Below are 17424 nucleotides of genomic sequence, written 5' to 3'. Positions count from 1 at the left end.
CTTCTTGGATCTGTTAATGTTTTTCACCAAACATGGGAAATTTTTTAGCAATATCTCTTCAAATAATTTTTTCTACCTTTTTCTCTTCCTCTTCTCATCTTCTAGGATACCTATTACATGTCTGCTAGAACGTCTGACATTGCCCCACAGGTGTCTGAGGCTCTGCTCATCTCCAGTTGGACCTGACACCAAAAGCACAGGCAACAACCAAAAGCAAAGGCAAAAACTGACAAATGAAGCTACATTAAACCTAAACACATCCGTGCATCGAAGAACACTTCCTTCAAGAAAAGCTGCAGGTTTTGCTGCCCATGTGAGAACGCCACCTGTTTTTACCTGTAAAGAAAAGGTATCTGTTTTCACTAGCTACAGTAGCAGCTTTTCATCAATGGAAGATCTCCTGGTTGCCTACCTGGTCATTTTCTAATGCTTTTAAATGGTGTTTTAAATAATTTCATGCTGTTTTATTCTTGATTTCTGTGGAAAGGAATTACCTGACATCCTCACCCTGCTATTATCCCAGGACATATTAGTAAAGAGGAGCCAAAAAGGATTTTCTGGCAAACTAGATGTGGATACAAAACAAAGACAGTAGTCAAAGATGATCCTGAGACTTTTCATTTGAGCAAGCAGAAAGAATGGAGTTGTCACTGAACACTATGAGAAGAACAGACAAGCGGAGGAAGGTCTGGAATTCAGTCTCTGACACGTTACATTTGAGATGTCTATTAAACATTCAAGTAGATACTGTCATGAATGTTTCAGAGAATGACAGCTTTCTTGGCCGGGAGAATGAATTAGATAACCAACAAGGTTCCCTCAAAAACTCAGTTTGGATGAATTCTACACCCAGAAAGAAATGGTTCAGTAATACTTGTTATCAAAGTTCAGAGAAGCAAAAGCTCACTGAAGCAGGGGATGAACAAAGAAAAAAGACTTAAAAGATAAAACTGAGATGGCCAGGCAAAAGATGCTACGCAAAGGGACAAAGAAGGAAAAGTAGAATAGAAGTGTAGGAGAGAGGAGAAAGGAAAATGAAAGACCATACTAATGAAAGCTTTCTCTAATGAAGAACTGGAATGTAAGATTACACAGTACCAGGCTTAAGCAAAATATGACAAAAACAAAGCCTCTAAATAAGTCTGCACAGTATATATACAAGACTATACATAATTAATACCCAAGGAACACACAGAAACTATACATAGACTGACACAGAAGTACAAGAAGAGGAGGCTTTCAGAAGCAAATGATAAGATAGCTTGAGGGTGTACTGAAGATGACACTAAGAATAGGACTTCCAAGCGGAGATGCCACTTAAGAAATAATGCAGTTCTTTAGCAAACTGGTTAATTAGATTATCAATTATAGTTACCAACAGGTCTCTATGGGACTAAAGGAATAAAAAAAAATTTGGATCCATGATTTCACATAAGCTTCACCAATTCCTTGAAAACAACATACCAAAATCTGGGTTGTAGAGTTCGATACGGTTCAGATAAAATAAAGATTAAAATGTACTATAAAAGTGGGAGGAAAAAAACTTGTCAGGCTTGATAAGCCTAAAAAAAATAGTAAGAGATATCACTATAAAGATAACATTTTAGGTGTGCTTTACAGAATAATTTTCTTTGATGAGATGGAAATGGGGAAAGGAACTGTAAGCTGGAAGGACCTGGGAAGTGAGAAATAAAGGTGCTATGGTATATATCAGAAGAAGGATCAATGAGACAAGGATGGAATGTGCTAATCAGCAAATTCTGATCTAGTGAAGAGTACTAACCAGATTAGAATTCATGAGACCAGATCCTAATTCTTCTATTAAAAAAAAAGAAAGCGCCACTTGTTCTTCATTATCTCATTTTTTTTCATTTGTATTTCCTCCCAAGGGTTTTGATAAAATAAAAATGCATGTAAAAGAGTTCTGAAAAGAAAAACACTAGGCAAATTCATGGCAAAATTAGTAATATACAAATCATAAATCCTTTAGCTAGTATATATACTTGTAAGTCAAGTTAACATTTTCCATGCTGCTTCTGCTAGCTTTTTATCCAGACTACAATTCTAACAATTAAGGGTTTATTAATGAGAATAATAATTATTGTACTCTACCTTTGCAGTCAGGAGTAGGGCTAAAAGAAGAGTTCCTATCACTAACAAAAATATGATGAAAATGCTAATTATTTTATCTAACATCTTCTCCAACCAGATGATCATCTGCACAAAAATGAAAAAGAGAATTACTTATCTTTAAAGTAGAACTTTAAAAATACAGATACTCAATTATCATAAAGACAAAACAGGATCTTCAGCATGGCAAAGCAAATTATGGCATAATAATTAAAGCAATAAAAGCTTTAAGCAACTTTAAAAACTTCACAGCACTCATTACTGCTGGTGTTACATAGTTTATTACTGTCATAGCTAAGAAAAAGGCAGTCGATTTCAACATAACCTTTATCTATATTCAAATTCTCAAACTGTAGGATATCTATGTTTCAAATTGTAATTTATAACCTGGTAAGTATTCTAAACAAAATATTGACAATCCATTAGCTGACCTAAAATCTCATGAAGCTGTATTATCAGTTTAACAAATATCCAAGACTTTAGCAAAAGTCTCTTATAATACAGGCATGGCCTAAAAAATACAGATAAAATTGGAGCAAATTAAAAGAGGAGTTGCATTCAAAATATTTTTTCCATTTGATATCATTAGAATTACAAAAGCAGTAACAAAGAAAATCGAATGTTAAGGCAATGATAAATAACAAAGATAACAGTTGCCCAAGGAGTGAGGGGTTGGGAGGTGAATGCACAATCAAGGAGGGGCACAAAACACGCTTCAGGTTAATTTGTTTTATTAAGGGGGGAGTCACCGATAGATAAATGGGTATTCTTTACATCTTTTTATGTTTGAAATATTTCATAATACATACTAAAATGCTTTTCAAAATCTGATATTCTACTTAAGTTTCTATTATTCTGAAAACATAAGCTTTATGACATGATTGTAATTGATATAAATTAATCAATACAGTAGCTGTTCCTTAATCAATAATTAAAATTGTGCTTTCCCTAAATGCTATCTGACATTGTCTTGCTATAACTTCCCTCATCTTTCACAACCACAAATAATCCTACATTTTAAACAACTTGTGTTTTCAGAATATATACTTGATAGATTGCTAGAATTCCTTTCATGCAAAGCTACCATCTAACATCTCAAAACTACATTTAACTAGATTAATAACTGCTGAAACACCACAATGCACCGCTCAACCCCAACGTGAGCAACAGCATTGCTTAATAAGTTATTCTTAATTTAGATCTGATTTATGCTCTCTAAACAGTGAATTAAACATCCAAAAGCAAAGAATGTTGGTTGAAAAAACAACATGACTTCTGCAGCATTTACTTTCACTTGACATTTATAAGCTTGTGCCCTCCTTATCTGTTTTTCATCAAGGACACTGTCACTAAGAGATCAACGCTAAAGTGAACTCAAAGATAAAAAGTTAATCTTTAATCTTGACAATTACAGCTTCAAACAGAAGAGTTAATTTTCAGTGCATGCTACCAAAGCATCAAAGACAATGCAGACTAAAAAAAAAGGAATAACAGGTTTCTAAGATATGGAAGGTCAGATGTCATATTCCGAAGTTAAATTCTAAAATCAATGAAACTGAAAACTTTCACAATTAGAAACCAACTGAAAAACTAGTTCCCAAGGCAGCTTCCTGAGGAAAGAGCTAGGTTTGTATCACTTCTCTTTGTATCTCCAAAATCTAAGCGCTTAGCATGTGGTAAGCATTCAATTACTATGTGTTTGAATAAGCAAGCATAAATAAAATAATTTCAAAATTAAGACTATATTTTTAACCACAAATTACAATTTCTGAAAATAATGTAGGAGCCTCTATTTTTTTCAGAAAAGTCATATCCTGAAATGCATTTTTAAATGTAAATATCTATTTAGAAACATGTTTGAGTATTTTTAACATATAAAATTATATTCAAAAGAATATTCAAAAACATATTATGTACATTAACATTACAATATCAAATTTTTTAGTTTTAAGTTAGGGTAAAATTTTTCTAACACAAGCCATAAAGGTAGAAAAAAATTCACAGTCACCTAAATAAAAATGTATATCCAAAGGATGACAGTGAGGGTTGGATGTTTCATTGAAATTTAAAATAAACAAAATTATTTAAGATGCTCAAAAAAGAAGCTAAGAAGTTGTTTTCATCACATGTGGCCAGTTAAGTTAGCTGAGAACAGGGCAAGAAGGGAGACAGTAAGAGAGAGGAAAGAGTGGGAAAGAGAAACAGAGACTAAGACTTATTCAAGAATAAAAGGAAACAGAGAAAGTCAAGAGGAAAAAAAAATGGGGATGGGAGGAGTTGGTACATAAAACTAAGGACCAAAAGAGGAAAAAAAGCAAAGAGGATAAAAAACTTAGGAGGAAAAGATGAACCAACTCCCTGAAAGACTGAATAGTACAAGACTCACAAAGAAACAGCAACTCGGAGAGAGGAGAGAAACAGAAAGAGAGGAAGCAATGGAGAAGGGGACCAAAGGCCAGAGGTGCTATCTCATGAGGCTGATCCTGTCCCACGTTCTGCTTTGGGCAAAGGAAACCAATCCACTTGCCCTCGCATAGAAATTACCAAGTCTCTAAATGTCCCCAATCTTTCCATGCTGAAAGACTGAGAAGTGACTTTAATTTTTAAAGTTTATTTTTCAAAAAGAGAAGAGAAATAATTTTAAAATGACACTCTGAATGTTTCAAATTAGAATGAAGGGCATGCGTTTTTTAAATTTAAGAGATGTCAGTAAATTTATAGTTACACCAAAAGGTACTCTAAAACTTTTACACTAACTGGCCTTATTTATCAAGCTATTAAGAGAGTATTCCACTACCGAGTTTTTCTTCTCTTTCATTATTCTGCGCCTACAGATTTTTCATTTTGCTTTGTTTTTAAACAAAATTCCACTTGAGTTTTAGTGCAAATAATCAATACTAAGAAATAAAACAAGGCCAGGTGCAGTGGCTCACGCCTATAATCCTAACACTTTGGGAGGCTGAGGCAGGCTGATCACTTGAGCTAAGGAGTTCAAGACCAGCCTGGGCAACATAGCAAAACCCCGTCTCTACTAAAAATACCAAAAAAAAAAAAAAAAAAAAAAAAGCCCCAGGCATGGTGGTGCACACCTGTGGTCCCAGCTACTTAGGAGGCTGACGTGGGAAGATTGCTTGAGCCTGGGAGGTGGAGGTTGTAGTGAGTCAAGATCACGTGACTGCACTCCAGCCTGGGTGACACAGCGAGATCCTGTCTCAAATTTAAAAACAAAAAAACAAAAAAGGAAAAGAAATAAAACAAATAACTCTGTGGGTTACATTTCAATTAACCTATGTATGCTCTCTCACCCTCTCTTCTCTCGAATTGGTTTCCTAATTCACTCCACTTGAAATTTCTACATACCAAAATTACCCAGTGCTGCAATTTTCTGACTTTGAGATGTGATGTAATATAACAAAATAGTTCTCAACTTATGTATGTCCTTTCTTGGAATATACCTACTCAAAATCTCAAGCAGTTACTCTATCTTTACACCAATGCTTTACTATGTTACATGGAATCATCAAAGGAAAGAAAAAAGGTACTTGATCTTAGAGATCTTTTAAAATTAACTCAATGATTCAGTTATGAATTAGGCTCATAAATTAGGTAATCTAGCTCATTTAGTCCACTGAAGGTTAAATCAAATTTAATCCAATGAATTTAGTTCTCCTTTCCCCATCTCTTGAGGGCAATTTCATTTCAATATAACACAAATTGAAGAAAAGTACAAAACCACCTACTTTGATCGCTTGAGCCCAGGAGTTCACAGTTGCAGTGAGCTTTCATTGTGCCACTGCACTCCAGCCTGAGCAACAGAGCAAGACCCTGTCTCTAAAAGATAATTGAAACAAATAAAAATTTTTTAGAAACCACCTTCTTTGGTCAAAATTTTAAAACGTGACTTATATTTGCACATCATTTGCCAAGGATTGAACTCGCTTACCCATACTAGTTTTATAGGGAATGGAGATATATATACAACCATGTGAGACTGTGGGAGTGTTTATTTTACATAATGCTTCTTTCCAACCCAAGTTTAAAACTTTAGGTATTGTAAAAAGTCTCCCCTCTCCTCCATTTCAACAGAAAAAAATGAAATCCTAACCCATCCAAAAGTCCCATTTTGATCTATTTTCAAGAAGTACCACATCTTTCTTAAGGCCTGATATAATATTTCCACAAAAGACATATATATAGAGAGAGTTTTATTATGTTTAAACACAACATATATAAATGATGTCATCTCTTGCTATCTGTCCTAGAGATTCATTGAAATTATTATCATTTTTTTAAGAAACAGGGTCTTGCTGTCACCCAGGCTGGAGTGCAATGGTGCAATTATTGCTCACTGCAACCTTGAATTCCTGGGCTCAAACAATCCTCCTGCCTCAGTCTCCTGGGTAGTTAGGACTACAAGTGTGTGCCACCATGCCTGGCTATTTGATTCATTAAAATTAATTTAAACATTACAATATGTGACTATATGTCAAGGTAGAACATTCCTAATATATCTGGATTAGCCTTTACTGAAGTTATTAAAACTGAATTATAATGCCATGCCAATCATGTGAAGCATTTACCATAGATACAACCTCATACCTTGGAGAAAATACAAAATTCGATGTCACAGGTCATGACTACAATCTGTTTTAAGTTAAAAATAAATTTTGAAATACTAGTTATTTAAAAAAAAGACAACATATAAAATTATCTGCCAAGGAAACCATACAAATAATTCACAGATTTGTCTTTTTAAAAAATTCCTGTGTCTTTTATAGAAAAAGTAGCAAACAGAGAGTTCTCTCTTGCCCTTACAATAACTATTGCCTAACGTGTTTTCACACATCAAAGGAGACTAGAATGTCAGGCTAAGCCACATTTACATAACTGAAAAGGAATGAAAATCATTTACAGTGGACAAAAGGACTAGGAGACAGAACTTCTTACACTTGAGCAAGGAGATGCCATCCATATCATAGACAGCCTTTGCTGAGTTTTTAGCAAATTATACTGTGATAGTATTCATGCTTCACGACCTTCCATAGCTTATAATTAAAACTTGAAAACAAAAACTTAGTTTGACACATGGACAGAAACAGTGAGAAAGGCGATACGGGGGCATTACAGAATTCAATAGTAAAAACCAACATCTGGATGTTCATTTACCTTCTTATTTAGCCAGTGCCAGAGCTTGAGGATAGTGGGTAAGGTGAGAAAGAGAAGATAAGAACAGTGGAATATCATTAGAGAATGCAATCACAGTATGAAAAGAAAAGAAAAGGAAAGCATGAGAAGGTAACTGTCCCAGACAAAGGAAAAACTAGGGATGGAAAAACTAACACAATAAAGTTTTAAAATCAAGAGAATTTTAAGATATATAATGATTGAAATGATAACCACATCTTTGTTGGGAATCCAACAATTAAAAATACATAAAATAACCTGCATGCCCATAGGCTTAGTGTCTCCATGCCTTTGCACTGCTCCGCCTGCTTGCCCTTCTGGCCACGTCTACCTAAGAAACTCCCACCTGTGCTTCAAAACTTGCTCCAGGATCATTTCCTCCGCTGCCGTTCCCTTTCTCATACCCTATTAACAGTGAGTCATTTCTTGCTCAGTGCTGCCACTGTATCCTGTACACACTTTTCCTACATAAATTCCTAATACTTACATAGAGCTTACTGTGTACCAGGCAATGATCTAGGGATTTTACATATATTACCTCATTTAACCCTTACCACCACTCTAGGAGGTAGGTTCTATTGTACCTATTTTACTGGTATGGAAACCAAAGCACAGAAAGGTTAGGAAAGTTAATGGATTCATAGTCCATGCTCTTTAACCACTAAGGCTCCAAATCTAACCACCATCTCTGAATTTTTATGAATTGCTGTCTTTCCCCAACAAACAAGGCTTCTGTATCTGGTTTTCCAGGATTCATCTGATTTTCCATAGGACTTAATATAGTATCTGACATATGGGAATTACTCCAAAAATACTCACTAAACTGAGCCACTGCCTAGCTACATAATTTTAGGCAAGTCGCTTAACCTCTCTGGATTTCAATTTGGTCCTAATATAATAAGGGAATTTAATCAGAAGATCCATTTCTCCCATTTTTATGAGGAAAAAATACTTACACAAGCCTTATTTAAAGTAAACCCATCTTATCCTTGTGTAAACCATAATTTTAAATGTTAAACTTTCATCATAGAATTAGATATTACACGTGTTATCAACAGTTACAATATAAACACATGGAATGGAAGATTTCAAACCATGAAATATATTAACTCCATTAAGACAGCCCAAGTCCTTAAAATACAATACCTTGCTATCAACTTTTAATAAGAATTTTCCAAGCCCGACAATGGGCCAAGGTGCGAGAGCCCCCTGCCGCTCCTTCAGGAAGCTTTCTGTAACACCCCACCACACATGGTAGTGTTTCTCCAGGAAGTCCACAACTCCAAAGTGAATGACAAGCTTTTTGAGTATCCAGACTAAAAAAAGGTAAAAAATACAAATATAAACATTATAGATATACATTAACAAGTTGTAACATGAAAAGGTTCCTTAATTTCACATGACCTTTCTAAAATAGTAAAACTAGTATTAAAAAGAAGATCAATGTTAAAATGCAGGGTAGGACTCAAACTATTCCACACAGATGGAACTGGACAATGTAACTTTTCAAACCATCCCCAACTGCCTATATATTATCTTCTTCATGAAGTCTGAATCCTTGAAGAGTCTGGGATTATGTTATGGCCCATATAAACATAAGATACTCTTATTGTGAAGATTTCAGTGACTATAATTCTGGCCCCTCACATATTTTCCCCCTTCCTGAGTAAAGAATACAAAACCCTGACGTTTCCTCATCTCCTTGGCTTTTCAAATTTTCTTGTTTTCCTTGGTTGCTCGTTATTTAGTGACCAGAAAAGCATAAGGTATTCCATACGCATCATGATTTTGTACCACTGCAGAGCAATGTTGTTCCTATTTCCCCATTTGATGCTGCTCTCAACATCTGAACAGATGCCAGGGTTCAATAGAGAAGCAAGCTGAGTACTAGCAGGGCTGCGACAAATGGCCCAAGGCTGTGCACTGCAACTTCAGTGGGGACCACTCTCAGACCACACCATCTCCTCCTGGAGTTGGGCAGTGAAGTGGCCTTTAAGCAGAGGTTAAGCTTCCTGTTAGAAGCCAATTAAGAAGGTGGTAGGGCCAGAAGGAAGTGTTACTCAACTGTGAGGCTTGCCTTGAAGTTTGGACCCTGGATCTCAATCAGTATATAATTTCTCTAACTCTAGAAATTTGTGTTCATAGCTCTGGCCTTATAACCTAAAGGTTCACAATTTGCTGTTTTGAACCATGAGCTCAGTGTTACACACAAGTTCCACAATTTCTTTACTACCATTTTTAAATCCCTAAAAAAGTCCTAGAAGAGCTCCTATAGTTTCACTAAGTCCAGGTAATTACAAGCTGTAGAAAAGCTTTTAGGGGCCACATTATTCACAGCCTGCTCTCCCAAGATCATGTCAAATTCCTATGGTGACCAGAAGATGAAGCTACAACTAAGAGAAATGAAATTCCTGCTAACAAACTTTAAGGAAAAGAGAGTTGCAACAGCATCTGACAGAGTTTGCCAGCAGAGTAAAATCATCTGGAAAAAAACAAAGTATGGAACAATCTAGAAGAGCAATTTAAACTGCTCCACTCAGTTTAACAGGAAGCATGGCGATGGTATCTGCTCTCTGACTTGCTTAATTAAAGCTGTATCTTATTCGAACTGCCTAACAGAAGTTGTTTGAGGACACAAGAACCAGATATAGGCCGGGCACGGTGGCTCACACCTGTAGTCCCAGCACTTTGGGAAGCCAAGGTGGGAGGATTGCTTGAGTTCAAGAGTTTGAGACCAGCCTGAGCAACATGGCAAACTACAAAAAATACAAAAAACACAGCCAGTGGTGGCCAGGTGCAGTGGCTCACACCTGTAATCCCAGCACTTTGGGAGGTTGAGGTGGGCGGATCACGAGGTCAGGAGATCAAGACCATCCTGGCTAACACAGCGAAACCCCGTCTCTACTAAAAATACAAAAAATTAGCCAGGCGTGGTGGTGGGCGCCTCTAGTCCCAGCTACTTGGGAGGCTGAGGCAGGAGAATGGCGTGAACCTGGGAGGCGGAGCTTGCAATAAGCCGAGATCGCATCACTGCACTCCCACCTGGGCAACAGAGCAAGACTCTGTCTCAAAAAAAAAAAAAAAAGCCAGTGGCATGCACCTGTAGCCTCAGCTATCTGGTGGGGGACTGAGGCAGGAGGATCACTTGAGCCTGAGAGATCAAGGCTGTGGTGACTGAGTGACAAAGCGAGACCCTATCTCAAAAAAAAAAAAAAAAAAAAAAAAACCCAGATACACACTTCAACCATTTATATTGTATGCTCCCTGAGGACAGGCACTACTATACTGTGCTCTGGTCATAATAAATGTTAAAAAAATAATGCCTATTCAATTAACTATCCAATTTAGTGAGGAAAAATAAAAATAAGTGATGAAAACTAATGATCTAGAAGGTAAATGCGCCAATAAGTTTAGACTTTTAGACTACGGTGGAGAATAGCTTTCAAAAATCAGATTACGTTTTAATCAATATGAAAAACCCTGACATAGGAAATAAGGAGTAATCAAATGTAGGAGGTACCCAGATGGCAAAATCCACAGCAGCCATTGAGGACTCAATGAATTTGGCACAAAATATGGCTGCCGCAAGAGGAAAGCCCAAATAATCAGGAAAGTATTAGGTAAAAGATGTTTCTACAACGCACCTGTCAGAGAAAACTCTTCTTTATCTAGTCTTAGAAGAAAGACAGTTTTAGACAGAATTAAAACTGGTGGGCCTTAAATTACCACAGCATTAAGATACAAAGACCTGATTTAATGGATTATGGAAAATCAGGATTCCATTTTGATGTAATACATATAATATATACATACATGTAATTTAATTTTTCTGTCAAACAAATCACAAGACTTTACATACATATATTTCTCAAAACCTACATTTCCTTTGAATTAAAAAGGCAAGGTAAAATGTGCTTCCCTAAGAGTAGCTCTCAAAAATCATTCAATCTCAGCTGGGTGCAGTGGCTCACTCCTGTAATGCCAGCACTTTGGGAGGCGGAGGTGAGCAGATAACTTGAGGTAAGGATTCGAGACCGGCCTGGCCAACATGGTGAAATCCCATCACTACTAAAAATACAAAAAATTAGCCAGAGGAGGTGGCGCGTGCCTGTAGTCCCAGAAACTGAGGAGGCTGAGGTGGGAGAATCATTTGAACCCAGGAGGCGGAAGCTGCAGTGAGCCGAGATCGCGCCACCGCAATCCAACCTGGGTGACAGAGCGAGACTCCATCTCAAAAAAAAAAGAAAAAAAAATCATTCGATCTTCAAATTCCAAAACACAGATGATTGTTAACATTCTCCTCCACAGAATCATGGATGGCTAATCAGTCAAATCTCTACATGGAGCTATTAATCTCAAATACTACATGAAACTGTAAGAGGCTAAACACATTTTCTGAGCTTAAAAGTGAAATATTGGCTGGGCGCAGTGGCTCACGCCTATAATCTCAGCACTTTGGGAGGCAGAGGTGGGCAGATCATGAGGTCAGGAGATCGAGACCATCCTGGCTAACATGGTGAAACCCTGTCTCTACCAAAAACAAAAAAAATTAGCTGGGGATGGTGGCGGGCACCTATAGTCCCAGCTACTTGAGAGGCTGAGGCAGGAGAATGGCGTGAACCTGGGAGGCGGAGCTTGCAGTGAGCCAAGATCACGCCGCTGCACTTCCACCCTGTGTGAGACTCGGTCTCAAAAACAGAAAAAAGAAAAAAAAAGTGAAATATTAAAGATGCATCAAAATAATAAATTAACAAAATGGTGTTTACTATTTAAATGCAAACGTAAGACTGTTTTACTTTGCAAGACAGTAAATTTATCTCAAATATTAAAATCCAAAAGTAAAAAAAGAAGAAAAAAATCTTCAAAGACAAGACAAGATCGTACTTAACCAGATAACAACCTGCAATCGGCACTGGCAGCAACTGTACAATCCACAGGTTCAACCAGATCTGCACGACGACAATGGCCCAAACCAGAGAAACGAAGTAGATGTCACTAGTTTTCTTCTTTCTAAGAAATGTTCCTATTTCAGGCCTTCGTCTGCCCAGAGTGGGTGAAGGGGAAGTGGGTGAAGGGGAGGAGGGTGAAGGGGAGGTGGACAACGTTGGAGGGGATTCTCCCCTGTCCAATGCTTCTGAAAAGGGAAAGAAAAACACCACACACCGTATTAGTCCACATGAGGAAATGGGATACAGAGCCACTCGTTAGGCTAGCCTGTTTCAGGCCTTCAAAATGTGCTGATATGGTATGATTACATTGGGTTAAAAAAGACAAAATTATTTGGACCCATGTTTGCATATGCACTGAAAAACGTGGAGAATCACAATGCCAACAGAGCTTGAATCTAGAAGAGTAAGTTAGTTGGTGATAGAATTGGGAGTCATTAAAACAAAATACATGACAAAGTAGCTGAGAATTATAATTATCCCATAAAACTTATTCAAACTATTTAAAGAAACAAATGCTAACATATACTAGAAATTCTATATTTAAAAATCCCTCTTCTTTTAATAGAACTTTAGATTAGATGTATTTATAACCGTTTCTGACACAAGAAGACTTTTCAGTGTTATTTCACCTAAAATGGAACGAACTGATCTTACAAGAACCCAGGGCTTTCAAACAGATAGAAGATATAAAACATGAGTGAGATACAAAAACAGTGACAGATTTCTCGGGTGAGGATTTTCAAATAAAGGAAACCATACTGGATTATTTCACATAAGACACCATTTCCTAACAATACAACCACCATGTTACGTTTTACTATAGGGTGTTATTATTTCTATTTCCTAGTTTTAATAAGATATACCACATACATCAGAAATTACATAACTCCTAAAGCAGTATTACTCTATATATACTATAATAATGAAAATTATTAAGATCCTAAAACTTGCATTTTGCCTTTCATTAGAAAAAAATGTTAATTACAATAAAGTATGTCATGTTGAACATGTGGATTGTTAATTACAAAAGTATCATATGTCAGAAAGTCTAGAAAAAAGAGAAAAGAAATAAGAACTCCCATAATCCCAACCTCACATTTTCCCCCTGGTCTTTTACTTAGTCGTAGCATGTTCTACTTATCCTTTCTCATTCTTTCTCTTCAGCTGAACGTCAGCTCCACCAGAGCTAAGACCTTGTCTATTTTGTTCTCCCTCCACTGAATTCCTGGCACATACAATAGTATCTCATATGCAGGAGGTGCTCACTAAATATGTAAATGAATGACTTCCCTGTTGTTTCATAATTTTCATAAGCAACCACCCACACAGTAGCCCACTAAGTGCTGTATCATAATTTCCTTAATGTTTTTCATGTTAAATGTTCAGTTATTAATAAATTTTTACTACTGAGAACACTTGCACCCTGGTAAGTCAGCTCACCTCACCAGGACCAACATTCTACCCTTACAAGTTCAGGGCTAAAGCCCAAGCTAGTTAACAGATGCTTTTGTTTGACTCTGCTCTAAGTAGCTTTCTAATTTGGAAACTTCATGTTGGTGGGTGTGACAGATATTTGGAAGAAAGAGTCCAAAACCAAAACATCATTTCCTCTCCACTTTGGAAACATAATTCCATGTGCAAGAAAAATAAGTGTTCCTACTACACCAAATTCCTTTCTCTTAGCTGACATTTCAAAAGTCAGTTCTTCAAGGAGAATTCACTCTAAATATTGCCTAACTCCAAATACCTCTGGCACTAATGGACCTCTAAGCACAGACTAAGGTGGCCTTTTACATTCCAGAACTCTTCAAGAGAACAGCATGACTCTATAGCTGGTATATCTACCAGCTGGATCCCTCAGGAGCCTGCAATTCCCAAAGCCAGGCCACACATGACAATGAGTCCAAAACAATCAGAGAGGTCTGTTTTAGGGGTCAACATATTAACACATGAAGCATGCAAACTTTCAGAGAAAGAATGACAGAGAAATGGATGACTGCAACATGGAAAATAAAAGTCCTCCCCAAAAAGAGAGCTGGGAAAAGGGAACAAAAGAAAGAAAAAACAACAGGAAGAGACAGGGTAAAATAAAATCATGGAGGAGAACTGACAGTTGTAGAAGAAAGAAATGGAAAATAAGAAATCAAGATAAGATATGCAAAAAGTGGAGGGAAATGTGGGAAAGGTAAATGGAGACTGAGAAAAGGAAAATAAAAAGAAAGGAATGAAGAACAGAAGAAAAATAAGAAAAGCCTTTTTTTAAAAAGGAAAGAACAAAGAACTAAGATCAGAAACTCAAAAAGGTAAATAATTAAATGTATTTAAAACATGATATATGAGAACGAAGATGAGAGGGAAAAGGGCATAAAAAAAGGAACCAAAGAGAATAAATGAAGGATCAGCAGAAGTAGCATTTTGTGATGCTAGTGTCCTAAATTTTACATTCTATGTACATTTCATTTTCCAGAATAACCTTGAATGTCACCAGAACATCAGTCACCTGCAGGCTGAGTGGAGAGCTGGTCTTCACTGCTTGATTCATACCCTGTGATAGAGATGGCCAAGTTTGCCAGAGTAGAAGCTGCCATGGAGATAACCTGCCCTGGTAACTCTGCCCCTGTAAAAGAAGCATCCATTTTCAAAACTCTTTAAAGTGGGAAATAATGGCTGCAAATTTAAACACAGTCCAACGTTTTCAACAACAACAAAATAAAATGGTTACTACTGACCCACTGAATAAGTGGTTCTTCACCAAGGAAGAACCATTAAGAATCGACATGAGAGTGTGCTAAAAAAGCAAATCCCTCGACTTTCTGTATACCTTTCTCCTTTGGGAACTTCATGCTGGTGGATGTGGCAGACACTACACATGTAAATTTGGAGTCCCACACTTATATTTGTTAACAAGTTGATTTTAATGCATACTTCTATTGAAAAACACTACCACATCAAGTCTGTGAGCTCCCTGATCTGTCTTAGGCTGTGTTGTATGACTAGGTCTCATCTTAGTACAAGACAGCCCACATTTGGTGATCATAATAAAAACATTCCACAAATGAGTATGCAAATATATGGGTATTATGCAAAACCATATAGATCTATAAATTACATAACTCAGTACAGGCAAAATCTACCACTTTAAAATCTAAAGGAACAACATGACCTTGTTTCATGTTATATATTTCCATGTTAAATTCCTAATAGGTAGTGCCAACCTCAATCATTTGCACTAAATTCAAGCAAAACATTCACTGGCAAAGGAGGTCTGTCAACCTTTAACCTTCTACAGCAGACAAGGAAGAATAGCTCACACATCATCAGGTTCTAGCACACTTTCTTGCACACTAGACTGGAGAGCTAAAAAATTGTATTTCTGGATTCCCCTGTAGCTAAGGTCTCACACGTGACAGTTTCTAACAAGCAGGTACACCTGTGCAAGACTTGAGAGCCTGAAGTGGCACACTGTAATCTGGAAGCCACAGAGCTCTCGCGTCAAACACAGTCTGTCAGGAAGGCATATAGTTTTTCTGCAGCAACTTAGCAGAAGTTCTGATGTCTGATCTCTAACTTCACGGTGAGCAGCAGCAGCCGTGGCCCTCTGCCCAAACAGTCCTTCAGTGTCACTGAGCATTTCTCCTGATTGCACTGCTTCTGCCTGTGTCAGATTCCAAGATTAGTTGTCTGGTCTTTCCAGAAATTCCATGTGCAAAAATTGTAAGCGCTAACCAATACCTCCTACTATTTATTTAAACTACCTGGAATAGATTCTATTGTTCACAACTAAGAACACTAGCAATTCCTAGTCACCAAATCATACACCCACACTCATACAACTGAGACATTATTTTTGGTAGGCCAAGACTCAGTATGGTAACATAGGATTCTGCCACGCCAATGAAAAGAGCCACGACCCTTCAGAAAGCCGATGAATTTCAGCTCCAAATTAACTCCACACACCCAAATATCCAAGGCTGGCCCTCTCCCAGAAAGCAGCAAGCCAGAGCCTGAGGTGGGGCTCTTTGGTAGATTCAGACATCAGGATAAGAGTACTCACCTTGCTCAATCATACCCTGTCCCTCCTCTAATAAATGCCCCTGTGACCTGAAAGAGTTTATTTTTAGATATGGTATCATATCTCTCAATATTAGAGAAATTCAAACTCATGGTCTGAGAGGAAAGCATAAGTTAGATTTCTGGATTAGGACCTTACTCTCCTGGCCTGTGTATCCAAGGTCCTCCTGAAATGCCAATAAGACAGCAAGGGTTGACAGAGAAAAACGGTCTTTCATTTCTTACATGTACTGTGTGCTGGGGAGAAAGACACAGACCCTGCCCCCAGGGAGTCTAGTAAAAGACATTAATTAAAGAACCACACAAATAAACGTGTGTATACAAATTATGGTTGCTATAAAAAAAAAATCCTGGGTATCTTGTGACATCCTAACAATATCCTGGGCAGAAGGAAAGCTGTGAGAAGAACCCAGCATATTGAAGACAGTGAAAGAAGGTCAGTGTGTCTGGAACACAGACAGCTAGTAAGAAACTGGTATCAAATAGACAAGGCTGGAGAGGTAAGCCAGATGATGCAGATCACAGAACACTGTATGAAGGACTTTAGTCTTAGAATATTCTAAGAGGAAAAAGAAAGCACTGAAGAGTTTCAAACAGGATAGTAGTCTTTTTTTCACTGAAATTTTATTGAGATAAAAGTATACTCATATGCAGTTGCAAGAAATAATCCCAGTGTACCACCATTTGTCCAGTTTCTCCTGACACAAGATACAGAACAGCATCATCACTACAAGGTCTCTCATGTTGACCTTTTATAACCACACTCAACTGCCTCTCACCCCTCTCACCACCCTGTAAATAAATAACCCGTTTAAGATATAAGACCATTCCTGCTTGTCTGGAGAAAGAGAGACTAGAGGGGACCTATAATGGGTACAGGGAGATAAGTTGTTGCAGTACTATAGGAAAGACATGATGCCAGCATAGTCTATAGCCACAACAGGAGAGATGGGGAAAAGTGGCTGCGTTAAAGAAACATAGAAGAGTCAAAGTGGACCACACTTGGTGAGGAAGCAATAAAGGGAATCAAAGAGATGATGGTATCCAGGTTTCCAGACTATGGTTAGATAGAGAACATGTAGCAGAACTG

General features: G+C 37.4%; 1 protein-coding gene across 18 annotated transcripts in view; it reads right to left on the bottom strand.

Annotated features, from left to right (window-relative positions):
• The window catches only part of TMEM245 (transmembrane protein 245), a 106457-nt gene that overhangs the window by 64183 nt on the left and 24850 nt on the right, over positions 1-17424 (bottom strand). For 6 of the 18 annotated variants that reach the window (XM_074016869.1, XM_074016874.1, XM_074016877.1 and 3 more), the window contains 4 exons: positions 14764-14880; positions 12215-12448; positions 8461-8630; positions 2113-2217 (listed from right to left, as the gene is read on the bottom strand). In XM_074016869.1, coding sequence (XP_073872970.1) covers positions 2113-2217; positions 8461-8630; positions 12215-12448; positions 14764-14880 — 626 coding nt within the window. Of the gene's footprint in view, positions 1-2112; positions 2218-5870; positions 5962-7296; positions 7321-8460; positions 8631-12214; positions 12449-14763; positions 14881-17424 lie in introns of all 18 variants that reach the window. The other 12 variants (XM_005581117.4, XM_065530253.1, XM_015436878.4 and 9 more) reach the window with 4 other exon arrangements.

This window comes from Macaca fascicularis, chromosome 15 (genome assembly GCF_037993035.2).
Source record: "Macaca fascicularis isolate 582-1 chromosome 15, T2T-MFA8v1.1".
Classification (NCBI taxonomy): domain Eukaryota; kingdom Metazoa; phylum Chordata; class Mammalia; order Primates; family Cercopithecidae; genus Macaca; species Macaca fascicularis.
Note: the sequence above shows the minus strand (reverse complement) of the source record. Positions and strands in the feature narration are given on the sequence as shown.